This window comes from Aethalodelphis obliquidens, unplaced genomic scaffold, assembly GCF_003676395.1.
Source record: "Aethalodelphis obliquidens isolate GAN/ISIS:26980383/991018 unplaced genomic scaffold, ASM367639v1 scaffold1, whole genome shotgun sequence".
Classification (NCBI taxonomy): Eukaryota; Metazoa; Chordata; class Mammalia; order Artiodactyla; family Delphinidae; genus Aethalodelphis; species Aethalodelphis obliquidens.
In genome coordinates this window covers 3,182,541-3,201,076 of record NW_020837945.1, presented here as the reverse complement: position 1 = coordinate 3,201,076, position 18,536 = coordinate 3,182,541, and the positions used below count along the sequence as shown (strand labels likewise).

General features: G+C 50.2%; 1 protein-coding gene across 25 annotated transcripts in view; it reads left to right on the top strand.

Moving 5' to 3' along the window:
- Positions 1–18,536, top strand: part of SLC37A1 (solute carrier family 37 member 1) — an 80,105-nt gene that overhangs the window by 49,922 nt on the left and 11,647 nt on the right. For all 25 annotated transcript variants that reach the window (XR_003429344.1, XR_003429213.1, XR_003429309.1 and 22 more), the window contains 7 exons: positions 4,075–4,155; positions 9,089–9,220; positions 12,415–12,505; positions 14,178–14,240; positions 14,688–14,773; positions 15,285–15,333; positions 16,424–16,497. Coding sequence is in view for 17 of the 25 variants with exons in the window: in XM_027089098.1 (XP_026944899.1) it covers positions 4,075–4,155; positions 9,089–9,220; positions 12,415–12,505; positions 14,178–14,240; positions 14,688–14,773; positions 15,285–15,333; positions 16,424–16,497 (576 nt within the window). In the remaining 8 variants the exon portion in view is untranslated. The remainder of the gene's footprint in view (positions 1–4,074; positions 4,156–9,088; positions 9,221–12,414; positions 12,506–14,177; positions 14,241–14,687; positions 14,774–15,284; positions 15,334–16,423; positions 16,498–18,536) is intronic.

Sequence of the window (18,536 nt, the reverse complement as noted above, 5' to 3'; positions counted from 1 at the left end):
CTTTAAAGTTTTCATTATGGAAATTTTAAAACACGTAAAAAGGTAAAAAGAATAGTATCATGAACCCGCATGTGCCCATCACCCTGCCAGTCTTATTTCATCAGTACCCCTTCTAATACTCCCTCCGTCTCCTCATGATTTATTTTGTAAGCAAATACCAATCATCATATTATTTTGTCTCCAACTATTTCAGTATATGTTTCTAAACTCTAAGGACTCTTTTATTAAAAACAAACAAACAACAAAAAACATTACTGGGGCTTCCCTGGTGGCGCAGTGGTTGAGAGGCTGCCTGCTGATGCAGGGGACACGGGTTCGTGCCCCGGTCAGGGAAGATCCCACATGCCGCGGAGCGGCTGGGCCCGTGAGCCATGGCCGCTGAGCCTGCGCGTCCGGAGCCTGTGCTCCGCGACGGGAGAGGCCACAGCAGTGAGAGGCCCACGTACCGCAAAAAAAAAAAAAAAAGAAAAAAAAGTTACTATACCATTAGCACATCTAGAGACCAACAGTAAAGAATAGAAAAAAAAAAAAAAGAGATAGTCAATTAAGCCTGACAACTGAAAAAACACACAACCTCAAAGTTGTGAGTAATGTTTATTCAGGGACCTTACTGAGGACTGTAGCCCAGGAGACAGCCTCTCCGTAGCTCTGAGGAACTGTTCCAAAGAGCTGAGGTAGGAGCCAGGATATATAGGAGCTTTTGCTGAAAAAAAAAAAAAAAAAAAGGCCATGTAGTCAAACATCGAGAAAGATTACTGTTAATCACAAAAAGCAGACATCTCAAGTTAATGATTTTATTGCTTGTCTCTGTATAGGGAGATGCAGGGGTCTGGGCTCATTGAAATTATTCCTTAGATACGCATCTTAACGATCTAGGGCCAGTATCCAGTTTCTCTCCTTCCTGAATTCCCCTCAGGGCACACAGTTGGGAGGGGCTGAGGTGGGGACTGCAGTGGCTGATAGCTTGGTGGCAGCAACATTCTTTGTTTACTGAAATGGCAGGCAACATTTTTTGTCCACAAGCCAAAATTTGTTCTTCGAAAAGATCAACAAAATTGACAATCCTTTAGACTGACCAGGAAAAAAAGATTCAAATTACCAAAATCTGGAATGAGAGAGGGGACGTTACTGCCAACTTCACAGAAAGAAAAAGAATTATAAAGGAATACTATGAACAACTGTATGCTAACAAGTTAGATAACTTAGAATAAATGGGAAAATTCCTAGAAAGATGTAAACTACCAAAACTGACTTGAGATAGAAAATCTGAATACACCTATAACAAGGAAAGAAACTGAATTATTAATTTAAAAATTGACTACAAAGAAAATTCCAGGACTAGATGGCTTCATTGGTGAATTCTGTCAGACATTTAAAGAAAAATTAGCACCAACTATTCACAAACTCTTCCAAAAAATAAGAGAACACTCCCCATTCACTCTCTGAGGTATTATCCTGATAACGTAAGGAGACATCACAAGAAAACTAGAGACCAATCTCTCTTATGAATGTGCACGCAAAACTCAACAAAACACTAACCCAGCAACGTATAAAAAGGATTAAATATCATGATCAAATGGGATTTATTCCAGGAATATACAGTTGGTTTAACATCTGAAAATCAGTTAATGTAATACTCCACATGAATAGCATACAGGACAAAAACCACAGGGTCCTTTCAGTAGAAGCAGAAAAAGCATTCGACAAAATCCAGCACCCCTTCCTAATGCAACACTCAGCAAACTAGGACCGGAAAGGAACTGCCTCCACCAGATAAAGACTATCAAAAGCCACAGCTGGGCTTCCCTGGTGGCGCAGTGGTTGAGAGTCCGCCTGCCGATGCAGGGGACACGGGTTCGTGCCCCGGTCCGGGAAGATCCCCCATGCCGCGGAGCGGCTGGGCCCGTGAGCCATGGCCGCTGAGCCTGCGCATCTGGAGCCTGTCCTCCGCAACGGGAGAGGCCACGACAGTGAGAGGCCCAAGTACCGCAGAAAAAAAAAAAAAAAAAAGCCATAGCTAACGTCATACTTAATGGTGAAAGCTTGGACACTTTCCCTGTAACGTCAGGCACAAGACAAAAGATACCTGCTCTCACCATTTCTACTTAACGTTGTACAGGAGGTTCTAGCCAGAGCATTTAGGCAAGAAAGTGAAATAAGAGACGTGCAGATTGGACAAGAAGAAGTAAAAGTGCCTCTGTTAGCAGATGACGTGATCTTGTATATAGAAAATCCCAAGGAATCCACCAAAAACCTATTCGAGCTAATTAAAAAATTAGCAAGGTTGCAGGATACAAGATCAGTATATAAACATCAATTCTATTTCTATACGTTAGCCATGAACAATCCAAAAACGAAAATAAAAAAACTTCATTAACAGCAGCATCAAAAGGAATGAAACACTCAGGAATAAATTTAACCAAGGAAGCACAAGACTGATACACTGCAAACTACAAAACATTGTCGAAAGAAGTTAAAGAAGACCTAAATAAATGAACAGGCACCCTGTGTTCACTGACAGGAAGATTTAATACTGTCAAGATGGCAGTATTGCCCCAAATCGATCTACGGATTCAGTGTAATCTATATCGAAACCCCAGCTGGCTTCTTGGCAGAAATTGACAAGCCGATCCCTGATTTCATATGAAAATTTAAGGAATCCCGAGAGGCCAAAGGAATCCTGAAAAAGAACCGAGTTCCCAATTTCAAAACTTATTACAAAGCTGCAGTATTCAAGACTCTGTATTACTGTCGTAAGGGTAGACATACAGATCAATGGAATAGAACTGAATTCAGAAATTAGACCCTCATACTTATGGTCAGTTGTTTTTTGACAAGGCGCTAGGACCATTCAGTGGGGAAAGGGTAATCTTTTTAACATGTGGTGCTGGGACAGCTGGGTATCCACAGGCAAAGAGTGAATTGGGAACTGTTTGTCACGGCGTACACAACATTTAAATGCATCAAAGACCTAAATGTGAGAGCTAAAACTATAAAACTCCTAGAAGAAAATATAGGAGGACATCTTCATGACCTTGGATTAAGCAAAGCCTTCTTAGATATGACACCAAAAGCACAAGGGGTGGAAGGAAAAATAGATAAATTGGACTTCACTGAATTTAAAGCTTTTATGCTTCAAAGGGTACTATCAAGAAAGTGAAAATACAACCCAAAGAATGGGAGACAATATGTGCAAATCGTATATCTGATGAAAGACTTGTATCTAGAATACATAAAGAACACTTAGAACTCGGTAATAAAAAGACAAGCTAGTTTAAAAAGGGGCAAAGGATCTGAAGAGACATTTTGCCAGAGAAGATAAATAAATGGCCAGTAAGCACATGAAAAGGTGTTTAGCTTCATTGGCCATCAGGGAAGTGTAATCAAAATCACAAAATCACAAATTCAGACCCACTAAGATGGCTAGAATCAAAAAGACAGATAATAGTAAACCGGAACCCTCATACACTGCTGGTGGGGATGTTAAAACGGTGCAACCACTTTGGAAAACAGTCTGGCAATTCCTCAAAAGGTTAAGCATAGAGTCACCACATGACCCAGCAATTTCACTCCTAGGTATATCCAAGAGAAATTAAAACATACGTTCATCGTACAGACACACACACACGCGCGCGCACCCCATGGCTCCAGTGGTCGAGCTCTGTCTTGTCCGGCAAGCCATGCTCTCCTTCTATATGGAGGGTGTTTTCTTCCTTCTGAATCGATCTGCTGTTGTAGGAAGTGACTGTGTTTTTCACTGGTTAGAGGAAAAGTCGTTTAGAAATGCCAAAGCCGTTAAGGAGAGTTAAGTTGCGTTCACTGGCAGTTTTACGTTTCTTTATTCCTCGGTCTTGGATTATTCTTCAGGAAAGGATTTGATTTTCACCCTCCGTTATCTGAGGGTCTGGAGCCTTGAGATTAAACTGATTAGCCTTTGTTTTGTTTTAATCATTTGTCTTATTTTCCCTTGATAGCATTTTTGTGAAGATATTTCGTGTCCTTGCTGCAGTGAGTCTAGGTGTAATTTCTGTCCATTGATTCGGTAATTGCTCTAACTACATTTTTTTCTCCCAGCATCCAAAAAGCTACGAGAACGGCACGCACAGATTCCGGCCACAGAAGCAAGCGCTAACCGAGGAGAGGAACAAATCTCTGGTGAGTTGCACACGAGGCCGCTTGGCAGGAAGGCAGGAAGGCAGAGTCCTGCCTCAGCGACATCTGTCGCAGACATCCAGGGTCTTGTATTTCTTCAGTTTGCCTTTGTTAGTTTGTGAATCCAATTTGTAAGCGATTCATTCATCCGACAGCTGTCTGCAGCATTCAGGGTTGCAGCACCGGTGCCACGGACATCAGTCCCAGTGTCCTGTGGAACTCGCATCCTGGGGCGGGACGAGTGTGGGGTAGAGAGAAAACCAGCAGCAGACAGAGCCACCCAGAGGACTGAGCAGGCACTAATTCAGGCCTGGTGTTGGGCGCTTCCCGAAGCTGGTGGCTTTGCGTGGAGCTGTCAAGGAGGTGAGGAGTGAGTCTGCACACACGTGGCCCAAGGGGGTTTCAGGTGGAGAGAGCGTAGGTGGTCTGGGAATGAGAGCGACCCGAAGGCAACATAGAAAGTCGACTTCCAGCCCTCCACCCGTTCACAAGTGGGGAGGCCAGGATGCAGTCCAGGGCTCTTCCCCAGCGCTGGGCTCACCCTCCCCTCTCCTTTCAAGATGCAGTCAGCCTCGTATCCCCAGATGCGCACCCGCCCATACAAGGGCTGACTGTACTAAGCCATTGTACGTGAGGGACTTGAGCGTCTGCAGATTTTGGTCTCCGCGGGGGATCCCTGGGACCAACCCCCTGCAGATCCCGGGTACCAAGGGATGACTGTCCTTCCAAGAAATTCCTCCCATTGCTTCTGCCTAGCTGACCGCATGGAGCCGCAAGGGCATTTTAGGTTTGGTTTTAATTCTTGAAAGTATAAGATATTCTCTTTTCTTTTTAAATCCGTTAGCTTAAAGGATAAATGTGCTAAACAGGCTTCTTACTTTTTTTTCTTTAGTGCCCAAGGAAGTTATTTCTGGTGGTTGAAATAACGGAAGAGGGAAACATGGTGTCTCATACATCTTGGTTCTTAGATCTTAGTGAAATTCAACTGAAATGCTTTAAAATCTCTACTCACTTCTGAGTTTGCATCAGAAGCAGGTGTCTTAGATTGGGCTGCTGTAACAAAAATACCCTAGACTGGGTGGCTTGAACAGTAAACATTTACTTCTCGCATTTCAAACGTTTGTTTCTGGAGGCTGGGAAGTCCCAGATCAAGGCACCAGCAGGTCTGATGTCTGGTGAGAGGCTTCTTCCTGGCTGGTAGGCAGCCACCTTCTCTGTGGATCCTCAGGTGAAAGAGCAGGGAGAGAAGCAAGTTCTCTGCGGTCTCTTCCTATAAGGGTATTAATCCCATCATGCGGGCTCCACCCACATGGCCTCATTACCTCCCAAAGACCCCACCTCCTAATACCATCATATTAGAGATGGGGGTTCAACATACAGATTTTGGGGGAACACAAATGTCAGTCCATAGCATCAGGTCTTAATCAATGTCCAAATGGCTATAATTCCTCTCCGCTTGTTACTGAAGACTTATCTTTTCTCTGTGTTCTAATGTAGTTACTGACCAGTAAAGCTAGCTCTCTTCTGAGCATAACTTCCCTCTTCCTCTTTTCTGTTCCTTCTATTAAAGTCTATTTACTAACATGTCACCAAAGAGACAGTTACGTATTTAGAGGCCCTCGTAGGTCCTGTTTCAGGCCCGGCCACGCCACAGGCTGACTTTGATGTGGACATGACCGGGCAGGTGTTGGCCGCAGTGGACGGCTGTCCCCTTTCAGCTGGCCCCTGCGCGCTAACCAGGATTTGTGTGGTCCCCGCCCTTCCGTAGCGTGGAGAGCTCAGGTGCTGGAGGTGGCTCCTGGGTCAGCAGGCAGGATGTCCCACACGTTTGGCAAGACACACTGGTGTCACCTTTCCCCGCGTGACCTGGCTCAGATCCATGGGCTCGGAGTGGAGCCTTACCCAGGACCCTGATCCCCACTGCTTTTCACCTGGGACTGCTTAATTCCCTTCTATGCCAGGCATGGTTCTTAGACTTTGTGGGGAAATACATAAAGAAGGGGGTGGGCAAGGAAGAGAATGTGAGCAAAGAGAAAGAGGCTCCGGGGTCTCTCGCCACGCGGCGGACCTGCGTCCAGCCCTCGTGGGTGTTTACCGTGTCATCTTGGGGATGTCGACCTCTGTCGTCTTTGTAGTCACATGTCCTTCATGTCATCCTCAGCTTCTCTAGGGTCTTTATCTTTTTAAATTCTTTCCATTTTGTGTTCTTATTTTTTATTTTTATTTATTTTTGTTTATCTTTTTAAAAAATTTATTTTCTTTGACATATAGTTGAATTACGACGTCGTGTTAGTTTCTGCTGTACAGCAAAGTGACTCAGTTATACATACATGTATATTCTTTTTCATATTCTTTTCCATTATGGTTTATCACAGGATATTGACTAGAGTACCCTGTGCTCTACAGGAGGACCTTGTTGTTTATCCATTCTCTATATACCAGTTTCCACCTGCTAACCCCAACCTCCCAGTCCAACCCTCTCCCACCCCTCTGAGGGCCTTTCTGATTGGCTGTGGCTCAGCAGCCACTTCAGGACCGCTGAGTGGGTGTTTTGACGCTGAAGGTTTCTCCACCCGGCGTGCCAGTGCGACTCCATCTGAGGCCAGCACGCGCTGAGGCAGGGCTGAGCCGTCATTCGTGCAAACGCCCCGTGTGCGTTTGCTCTATCACACGGAGCCCTTTCACTCTGTGCATGTATAAACCTCAGAGGAGGGTCCCCAGCTGAATAAGCCCCCAGCCCACTGAGGGCTCCCCATCCCAGCAGATCCCCCGGGGGCTCCAGGCACACCGCTTCCCCTGCCCTGTCCGCCCAGCAGGTCCCTGTTGGCTCTGAGGAAGAGGCAGCCTTGCTCTCCTGATTTGCTTTGGAAAACCCGCCATGACCTCACGCATCCCTCTGTCTCCTCCAGACACTGCAAAAGACTGGACTTGGGTGGCTGGGACGGCCCCCACCCCCCAGACTGTGCATAAAGGATGAGCAGGTGTGGGCAGGAGGCCCATCCTCAACGAAGACAGGGCCTTCCCTGCCTGCCTGAGGGGCTGCTCGTGGCTTAGAGCAGAGGGGCTGGACCAGGGCTTTAAACCAGCCCAGTTTACAGAGCAAGGAAGGGCCAGGTGCTGACCCAGTGCTGTGACCTGGTGGGTTTCTGTGCTGGACCTGCAGTTACTACTGTCCTGGCTGAGCAGAGTCTCTTGACTTTCTTTTTTCTCTTTATCTGGCTGTATTTCATGGTCTACCAGTCAGACCACTTCGTGTTAAAGAAGTCTGTCCTGTGGTTCTCAGCCTGGACTACACATCGGGCTCTCCTGGGGCCTGCCCCTGAGACTGCTGTATTCGGTGTGGGGTACAGCCTGGGCACTGGGGTCTCCCAGAGCCCCCAGGAGATGCCAGGGTTGAGAACTAAAGATTTCATCTCCTACACTGGACAGCCGGCGTAATTCATGAGAGAAAACTTTATTTCCAAACGCAAATCATAATTCTCAGTTTTCATATACCTTTGCGGAATGGTCGTCAGGAGGATGTTCTGCGTCCTGAAACATCAGAGCACATGGTTACCTGCGACCATGTTCACCAAAGGCCGGTTCTCAATGCCTGAGTCGTGGCGGGCACTGGGCTTCTCGGTGATGTAGCCCTTGCTGCCCGAGAGCTGAGGCGCTGTGTGCTCAGTGCCCGTAGGGCTGCGGTTGCTGTAACCTGCCAGCCTGTTGCCCAATTTCTGTCTTTCACCGGAAGAGAATTCTAATATCAACAGTGGGATACCGCAATGCAGTGCCTTTTTTTTTTAATTTAACTGCATTTTTTAATCTAACTCGTGTAGATTATAGTGAGATAAGTACAATAAAACCTATTTGGTTTTGTGGTAAGTCCAATATACATAGAAACATTGCTTTTTCAATCCTTGACCTGTATAGTGCACTCACGAAGGACACTTTTAGATCATCCTTGCTCTGACTTGATATCCCACCCAGAGTTGAGGACCACAGTTCTTTGTTTTAATGAAGATAAACTTTTTTTTTTTTTGCGGTACGCAGGCCTCTCACTGTTGTGGCCTCTCCCGTTGCGGAGCACAGGCTCCGGATGCACAGGCTCAGCGGCCATGGCTCATGGGCCCAGCCGCTCCGCGGCATGTGGGATCTTCCCGGACCAGGGCACGAACCCGCGTCCCCTGCATCGGCAGGTGGACTCTGAACCACTGCGCCACCAGGGAAGCCCTAATGAAGATAAACTTTGTCCTTTAGGGATGTCTGGAATCAGAATTTATGAAATAGTGGAATTTGTTTATGAATTTTAAAATAATATTGTTTTTGATCATGTATGTCCTTTGTGAACTCCTTAAAAAATACAGGATCATGGAAAGAATTTATCGACATTTCATACAAATTACATGTAATTCTCCCATTCAGTGATAACCATTGTCGGTTTAGAATTTAGCTTCTTTCTTCCTATAAATAGATCCTTTAGTTACCTACTTACAGAGGTACATATTTAAACATTCTTTGAGATCGTGATGAAAATGTGCTTTTGAATGATGTCTTATTACTTAATGTATCATAAGCACCTTCCTATGTCATCAAATCTCACAAACTTTTTTTTTTACAACTGCAAGATATTTATATGGATGTACTTTAGCAATTTTTCTCAATGATGGTGTGACATTAATTTTATCATATAAGTATTTTTCCACTTCCCAAATTATTTTTCACAGAGTCCTAGAATTGTTGGGTCAAAGGATAGGATTTTGTGTGTTTTTAGTTAGTATTTCCCAAAACCACGTGAATGTTAATGGCCATAAAGCAATGGCCACAGTGCAGATGTCACCCAAGGCGTTCCCCAAGGCCTTTAGTGGGGCAGCTTACCACACCTCAACCAAGCAGACTACCTGGTGACACCTTTTCTTTTCTTTTCTTTTATCGTTTCTACGGGATCTGTCTCTAGGACCCAGAGATGCAGTGCTTACTGCTGTCGGATGGAAAGCGCTCCGGCCACCAGAACCACGTGGTCGTTCTCCCGGCAGACGGCGGCGGCGGCATCGCGGCCATCAGCTTCGTAGGGGCCTTGAAAATTCCCGTGAGTTACACGTGTCCAGGAGAGTTTCAAAAGGGGGCATTTATGCTCCCTATGAACAGAAACTGGCCTGTTGATAACCAAGCTTAAAAAGAGAAATCCGTGATTCTCCGGATCACGTAATCCATAAATTAGAAATCCATAGCATGAACCAGAAGTTGCGGACAGGTCAGCTCAGGAACGAATAAGGCTGCAGAGTTGTGTTAGCCTCTTAATAGTTATAAAATATATTGTGTGTGTATAGTATGTATACGAAATTCATGGGCTCCCTCAGCAGAGCATCTGGGGAGCCATGCGGAGGGCTCTGAGGAGCTGTGTTCTGCTGACGGGGAGCCGTGGAGGGTGCTGAAGACAGAGCCAGGAACAGAGGCAGGATGAGAGGAGGGAACACACGCCGCCCCTGGGGGCCGGCATGGACGGCCCCATGGGCCACACTCAGAAACACCTGGGCTCCTGCCCTTGGGTCCTATCCAGGGGAACAGACGTGAGTCTCATACAGGAAGATCGCTGGCCTCGGGGAAAACCAGCAGAGAGAACCCAGAAGCTCCGTAGCGACCGTGTGGGAGCTTAAACAGCTTAAACAGTACACCCGGAGCCTTAGAATCACGGCCCAGAAACGAAAGAACTGAGAACTTCGGCTTTAGAACAGAAACTTCTGCCAGTGTGGGCTGTGGAGGACCCTGTTGCCGGTTTCCTGCCAGAAGAGAATGTTGAAGGCCAGGCCTGGACATCTCTGTGGGCTGGCCAGAGGACATGCTGGTTCTAAATTAAAAAGTTATTTTTTAAATGTTGCTAATAACAACAAGTAACTTTTCTGTTGTACCTTATTGTGTAGGCACCTCAAATACTTTTGCTAAAAAGTAGGGTGCACGCTATAAATAGAAGTGGGGTGGTGGAGAGAACAGGCTTCAGAGCCCTGGCCTGGCCTGACCTGGCCCTGCTGCAGGTGAGCTGGGTGTGCCTGGCAAGGGTGTTAACCACTCTGGGCCTCCATTTCCTCACTGTAATACAGGCTCAGGACCTGAATTACTACTTAATGCTGTTCTGGGGATCAAATGAGATCATTAACTACACAGTAAGCACAATGCCAGGCACATGGTAAGCATGCAGTACCCCACCCACACACACCCTCATACTGGGTCTGACTGTGAAAACATATAACTTGCTTAATTTCAAAGGCACTGCCATGAATTGCATATTGTGTGCTTTGCCTAGTTTCGAGGGATGTTCGTAACTATGCAGTATAACCTGGGAGGAGCAGGGGAGGGAGTCAGTACCTTAGTGTTACCTGATTTCTCACTCAAATTTCCCAAGTGATATCTGGACTTACTGTCTCACAAGGGCCACCTCTTTGTAAACGCAGACATAAGATGGAACACAAACAAGCGTTTCACAGTAGCCGTGAGACTCCAAACCTCAGTGTCCTCACTGAGATCTACGTCTCCCTTTTGGGTGTTAACCAAACTCCAGTTCTGCTGCTTGCCCTCGGAAATCAATACTCGAGAGGCAAGTGTTGGTTAGAACGGAAAGTCGCTTTAACCAGAAAAGCTGACAGCCGGGGAGAAGGCAGACTCATGTCCCCAAAACCACCTCCAAAGATTCTGCTTGGCCATGAACGTTTTTAAAGAGAAAAGGAGAAGAAATCCCAGTTAATCATTGAGATAAGGGGTCAGAGTTGTCACCATCCCCCAGTGTGTGCAGGCTTGTGTGCAGGCTTGTTGACTTCTTGTGATCTTTCTTTAGATGCTCTTGTTCACACAATTTGTTCACAGGCTTATGGACAGGGAAGCTAAGGAAGAGATCTGGTCATCCATTGATGTTAATTACTTATTCTTCATTTTTACTTCTTTGATCTAGGAAAGAACCAACAGGTTAGGCAAGGTATTGTGTAATCAAAAGATTTGACAGGTGTGCTTAGGCCAGAGACGCGTAGACCATGGGGTGCCTGGTTTAAGGTTAGTTACAGTACAGCTCTGCTAAAGTGATGAGAGAAGGGGCATCTCCTGCAGAGAGCTCTTTCCTTCCAAAAGCTGCTGACAGATCCCCCTTGTCAGAACATCATCCCATTTCTATGAGTTCATGGGGGAAGGTCCATCTTCTATAACTTCTTCATGCTGACATAGGATGCCATGTTCTCAGAGTGGGAGAAGTTGACATGGGGCACCTCTCTGCTGACAATTTTAGTTGCCTGCTTATGTGCATGGGCAGAACAAGCTACAGTTATTGGGTTGGCCAAAAAGTTCGTTCAGGTTTTTCCATAACACCTTATGGAAAGACCCAAATGAATTTTTTGGTCCACCCAATATTTTGATGCCCACAAAGACAGAGATTATTATGTGCAGTAGTGTTAATCCCATTCTCTTGAGGCCAGTTCTCAGAACTGTGCTAACCGTAGATCCAGTACAGCTGAAGATGGAGCAGCGTTGTCATGGCTACAGTCTGGTCACCACGCAGTCAGCTTTTTCCTCTGGTGGCAGTTACAGTATCTGTAAAACAACTCGGGAATGTGCATCAGACACTGAAAGATTCTGTGACTCTATCCTGGTTACTAACAGCTCAAGCCTATTCCCTGTGACTCAGGGAGGCCTAGGAAACTTCAGCTTCTCTACAAACAAGAGGCAGGTGCATGCAGGGGCCTTTGTACTTGGACGGGGAGGGGGCGTTGCAGGGTTCTGCCTGGTTCCGTGGGTGTTTCCCCAACACGCACTAGCTTGCTTAGTCCCAGGCAGGCGGAGGTAGCCTGTGTATCTTACAGGATGGTAGGAATCGTTTGTGCTGTGTGTTTCCAGATCTCTGTCCTTTGCAGTGACTTCAGTTTTAGGGGAAAAGAAATAGCCAGTAAATACTCAGTAACTAGATGACCCTGCACGACGTCTGTGCCCTTTGAGAACCCCTTTAATAGCTAAGTTTCAGCGAGATATGGTGTGAGAATTAAACCAGTAGTATTTTTATTGACTCTGACCTGATGTAAAGACATTGAATTTCAACCTTAAAAGGTAAGAGTCCATATCGGTCAGTTCTCCAGTTACCTCACGTCCTCCACAGCAGTACAGTATCCGTGCATCTGGAGGTGCCAAAGCCAGACCCAGGACGTGGCCTGTTTTTATGGGAATGAAGTGCTGTGTATTCTATTGCATATTTCAGCAAACCTGCTGGGTCCACTTTCGGGGTGAACCCCTGCTCTCTCTCTCTTTCAGGGCGTGATAGAGTTCTCTCTGTGTCTCCTGTTTGCCAAGTTGGTCAGCTATACCTTCCTCTTCTGGCTTCCACTGTACATCACAAACGTAGGTGAGTACGTGTTGCGAGCGTCACAGCTGGGAAGTTCTGTGCAGGGTCTGTGATCGGGACTCCCTTTTATCCACTGGTGTCTATAGTCTTGGAAAGGAAAGGGATGCATGATGCTTTTGAATCAAACAACATGATTAGTAGAAATGTACAGACAAAAAGAATTCAGACAGCAACGTTTCATTGCCATGATGATAACCTGTATGGGGTTTAAAGGGTTGGCACGGTATATCCCAGCTTGGCTACAAATTCCATGGGGTTCTTCCTATCTGGGGCAGCATACTTTTAATGTAGGCTGCGTCAGACTTTGGGTCACAGCAGCTGGTGAACAGGAGCAGAGGCCTGAGGGATCTGAGATAAGAAAGGCTGAGTAACTGGCCTGGAAATTGCTTCCTGGAGATGAGCTCTAATTCTGGGGAGCAGACAGTTTGTCTCGCATTTCCAGTCCAGCAGGGGCTGAAGCCGGAGATTCTGACAGAGCAGACTCGCCCCGCAGTGACGCCCACTCCCTGTCCCGTGCGCTCACGCACGGGAAGATGGGCAGGGACCAGCAGCTCCTCCGGGGAGAGGTCCTGTGCAGGGGCCGCAGCCGCGGCTAAATGGGGACAGGGATGGTCAAGGAGGGCCCCGAGCTCTGGGCCCCGGGGTCAGGGAGTGTGAGGACAAAGTGAAGAAACCAGGGTCCCCCGGAGGAGCGGGCTCTAGCGAACGTGGAAAGAGGAGACATTTGGGACATGGGGGCTCCAGAGTACAGACCAGTGACTCCCGGCAGTGTCGTAGGAGCAGCAGAGGTGGATGTGAGCCCGAGGCCGCAGGGCTGAGTTTCTCGGGGATGGAGGTTGTGGAGGCGGCGAGGGCACCACCCCGTGTTAGCAGGGACCCCGTCAAGGCGGGGCTTCGGAGCTTCCTTCCCGGGCCAGCGACCTCCACTCGTTACCGCAGGCAAGGCGCACACAGTGTAGACACGTGGGTGCCTGATAGGCCGGCCCTGCACCTTCCACCCCAGCGGTCTCCTGTGACTGCGAGGGGCTCACATCGTGAGTTACCGGCGTTTACCGTCCGAGGGATTGTTTGAAAAGAGCAGAGTTCCCGGTATGTGCCGTTTGGGCCTCTGGGAAGGGCAGGACCTGATTCACAGTCCGGAGGCTCCACCTCCAGGCGCTGGCCAGCCGGAATCCAGCTTGAAACTCAGGCTAAGTCCAGCGACGGGTCCTGAGCTGAGCATGAGGACACCTTGGTCTCCTCCTCTGGAGGAGAAGGTTCCAGCCGCCCCTGGCCTGAAAGCTGGGGGTCCTGTGGTCCGTGTCCAGGGCGCTCTTGCGGCCAGCCCCTTCCCCAGGTGGTGCCCCACAGGCCCTGCCTCGCCTTCGGGCCGTGTCTGACTTCACGGCTGCCCCGAGGGGGACCCAGAGCAAAGGCTGGGTGTTGCTTAGACGGAGCCAGGGGAATCCGCACCTTTAGGTGAAGAGTGTTCGGTTCCCATCCTTTCTGTGTGTCTGCCCACAGAGCGGGCTCTTTCTTCCTTCTCCTCTGTACTTACTGCCTTGACACTAATCTGATAATGGATCTCATTGCTGCCTGGTTTAAATCATGCTTCTGAAACAAAAGAGCGTTGTGTGAGGCTCGCACGCTGCTGCGACATGCTTGCGGTGACGCTCTGCTGTCACGTTAATAGATCACCTCGATGTCAAGAAGGCCGGGGAGCTCTCCACCTTGTTTGATGTGGGCGGGATCTTCGGTGAGTTCATTTTTGTTCTACTTTGACTGAAGCCTTCACCACCGCAGCGCTGCGTGAACGCCAGCGGCCCGCGCGCTCTTGGAGTGGACTTCCAACCAGGAGGCCCCCGAGCCAGGCCTCTGAGGGCAGGTCCCTCCCCATCCTGGGCCGTGAGCGGTGCTCCCTGGGGACCAGGGCACGCCTCATGTGGGCGACAGACGGGCGGTGTCAGGACCCTCACAGGCAAAGGGGCTTTGAGGCCAGCCTGAAAGCTGACCCCTAGACCTGGGTGCCCTCGGGTCACGGGTCAGCAGCGCTGAGGCGGCTTCCTGCTCACGGGCTGTGGAAACGGGTCTAGAGAGGAGGTCGTTCTCTTCTTGCCGCTGCTGCAGCACGGGTCCTGCTTCCTCTCCACGGGGTCCTGCCCTGGCCACACACGCCCCTCAGGACCCTCCCTCTCCCTTGCAGGTGGGATCCTGGCAGGTGTGATCTCCGATCGACTGGAGAAGAGGGCCTCCACCTGCGGCCTCATGCTGCTACTCGCAGCCCCGACGGTGAGACCAGCCCCCAACCTCGTCAGGGCACCCGCGCCTCTGGAAACAGCTTCTCTGTCTTCCCCGCAGCACACACGCCAGCTTCCCGGGCCCCCTCCTCTCAGGGCTCTGGTTTCTGGGAACGGGCATCACCTCAACCCCAATCAGTGCCCTGGTGTTCGGGACAGACAGCCTGGGAGGGGACACGGAGCTCAGGGGGAGCTGCCCCAAACCCAGGCCCCTCCCCTGGGAGCTCAGAGTGGGGCCACCCCCCTGGGTTCCCAGCTCACAGGGTGATCAGACCCTGTGTGTCTGGGACAAGCCTGGGGGCAGTTGGCCGAGCACTCTGGCTGCCTGTCTCTGGGTAGCCTGCCAGGGCGGCGTGGCCTTCCTTCCTTTCTAGGGGTTTCCACTGTCTGGTTGGCTGCCTGAGAATCAGAAATACACATTTTCAGAAATACACATTCCTGGGTAATCTCTCAGCTAGTCGTAGTAAACCTTTGTCTTTCTCTGGTTTTGACACCGTTCACAGCTCTACGTATTCTCTGCCATCAGCAAAATGGGTCTAGAAGCCACCATCGGTGAGTCTACGAGGCCTTTCTTTACTTTCACACTCATTTTTTTTTGGCCACACAGCCTTGTGAAATGAAACTTAAAAATCAACAAAGAAGCAGTTTGTGCGACGTAGCTACAATTGTCCCTGTGTCCCTCTTTGGGGGATGGGGGGGCAGATGGGAGGGGCCCATAGAGACTTCTGCTCCCAGACCTGAGGCCTCAGGTTTAAGGGCCAGCGTGGGAGGGTGCAGGCCCCTGGGCTTGGGGCGGTGAGAAGCTCTGGGTGCCCAGTGCAGGAGGCACTCAGAGAAGCCGCACGTGCCCCGGAAGGCAGCAGGCAGGGCTGCGGAGACTTGCACCCCCAGCATCACCAGCCCAGGGGCACCATCCCCTCTTAGCTGCCCTGTCAGCTGCCATTCTGGGCACAGTTGCTATTTTTAACTTCCTGCAAGGAGCGCTATCAAATTATGGCTCTGACACTGAGTAACTACTTTTTCTGTTGTCACGTGACAGCAGTGGGGATTGGCAGGGACCCCGTTAAAAGTTATCCACAGGGCAGGTTCTTGATTCAAGGAGACCATGGAGTTTCATGGGACCCCTCGGTCCAGAAGCTTCCACACAGAGGAATGTGAACCAGGGGATGGTCTGGGAAAGTGAGCCCAGGGGACAGGTTATGAATTCGGTGGTCCCGCCCATGCGGAGCTGGGCTGTGCAGCTGTGGGTGCAGAGAGGAAGCCCTGTCTGCTGCAGGCTGGTGGTGGCATCCAGGCGCTCACCCGCATCACGTCTGTGCCCGGGTGCCGGGGCTCTCAGTTCCTCTTGGCTTTTGACAACACGGCTGCCCATCATGTTTGAGCAGGCGGGGACCAGGTCCTCTGAATGGCGCTTGGATCTTTGGGAAGTGTGATTGGACTTAGAGACATCTCAGGGCAAGTTTGAAGGAAGATGTTTGTGACGCTTGCCCCAGCAGTGGCCACTCCCCGCACCGGCCTGCGTCCCGACCTGTGTGTGATGCCGGGATGCCCACCTAGGAGTAGCTAAGACGGTAGAGGCTCTCCCGCAGGGCCCTGTTCTGCTGGCTGAACCCCCCCCCCCCCCGGTTTCTGTTTCCCGCAGCCATGCTGCTCCTCAGCGGGGCCCTGGTCAGCGGGCCGTACGCACTGATCACGACCGCCGTCTCCGCCGACCTGGTGAGTGAGGGCAGCTCAGCGCAGAGCTGGGGCCAGGTGCTGCCCGGGGCGGCCGCTCCGTCCATCATGACTCAGTGGTCTCTGTTAGTAAAACGGTCTGTTTCTATAAGCACTCTTACAGGTGACCAGTAAGGATGCCAAGAGTCTTCTGAAGCAAATAAGGGGACATGGCAGTCCCGTCCCATAAACAAGTGGGCTGAGATGGTCTGAGGCCCGAGGTCCGAAGCCAGCAACTGGCTCGCTCCTCCGAGCTGCCCTGGCAGCCCCGGAGGCTGGTGGCCGTGTGCCCCAGAGCCCCGCCTCGGGGCTTCAGCAGAGCCCAGCCCACCCCGGGTGCCCCCTCTGTGCCCAGCCCCCTGCTGGTCTTGAGGACTTTAGGGACAAGCCCAGTGGGGTCCTGGCCCTGGGAGGACACACTCCAGGTAGTAGGCCAACATGGTAAAGAAATGGTTCCGGTACAGGGTGGTGAATGCCACGGCAGGGCCACCCAGGGCCTTGGAATCCACGGGGGCTCCTGACCAGTTCTCCCTGGAGGGGAGGCTTCTCACAGATAACATTTGACTGTCGACCTTAGGGGCCCTGAGAGAGCAGGGCTGTCTCATCCACCTGATAGGAAAGACAGTCAATTTCGTGCAGTGGCCACGTGCGGACATCTGAAGGACACACTGCACTGAAATACAAAATCCCCTGTTAGAAGGTAGTTTCCATAAATAAACGGGAGAGAAGAGGCAGGTGTCCTGCACAGAAGGGTTTATGCAGGTCCTCTGCCCTGGGGGAGGGAGAACACCTCCCCTTTCCTACGGTGCAGGCTGTGCACAGGGATGTCCCCCTGGGGAGGGGGAAATAGAGTAACTTCTCAGGGGAGAAACCTGACAGCCACGCCTCCACCAGGGGTCACTGCATTGATGCACGGATGCCGGGTAAGAGGTGACGGGCACAGCCCTTCACGTCCGTGGTCCCCCTCCCAGAACCCACACCCTATCCAATCACAAGAAACAAGGAAAGTCCCAGAAATAAAGTCTGAGAAGCTGTCACAGCCACGAGGAGCCCCAGGAGACACAAGGACTAAATGTTATTCAGTGTCCTGGGTGGGATCCTGGGACAGAGAGAGATTAAATTAGACACTAGGTAAAAACCCGGGGGGTCTGAATCCAGTGTAGATTTTCCTGAGTACCGCATCGGTAGTGGGTCATTCATCATGATGAACACAGCCGAAAGGTGTAAGGTGTTAACACAGGGGAAAGTGGCAGCAGGGTTTGCCACAATCTGCTCTCTCTTTGCAAATTTTCCGTGACTCTAAGACTATTCTAAAATTAAAAGCGTATTTAAAATCACGAGCAGTTCCCCAGAAGTGGTTTACAGACTTGTGGGCAGGGCTGCTGGGCGTCTCAGCCATGTGGTCCTGCGTCCCCTCCCCCAGCCAGCTCCCGAGTGCCCTTGAACTTTCCTGCCAGCTCCAGTGGCCCCCTCTTCACTTCGGCGTCTCTCAAGTCCTTTCTGCATCAGACCCAGAACCCACCAGCCTCCAGCTCACTCTCCCGTTTAGAAACCACAGCAAGCCCATGTCTCTGCAGTCCCCACGCCTGCTCCCGCGTCCCCTTCTCTCAGGGCCGCGGGCGGTGCGTCTGCCTGGCCCTCGGCCCTCATAGAGCCACCAGCCTGCCCTCACGCACTGTCGTCAGCATCCCAGGCTCTTTGCTTCCAGGCAGAACCAGAAGTCATGTCCTGACAGGGGAGCAGAGAGCAGAAGAGGAAGGAGGGGGTGCTTTTCTCTTCCTCGTCCCCACGAGGGCTCTGGCCCACCCTCTCGTTGACAGACGGCTCCTAAAACTGCCTTTACAAAGCGTGTCCAGGCTCCTGTCTGTGTGAGCACAGAGAATTCGGGAAGGGTGTACACCGGCCCAGCAGCGTGTTTGCCCTCATGGAGTTAGAGGGCGGAGGAGGGACTTTCACAGATTCCGGAAGACGTGGATTCTGGGGGATTAACTCGTATGTGTGTGTGTGTGTGTGTGTGTGTGTGTGTGTGTGTGTGTGTGTGT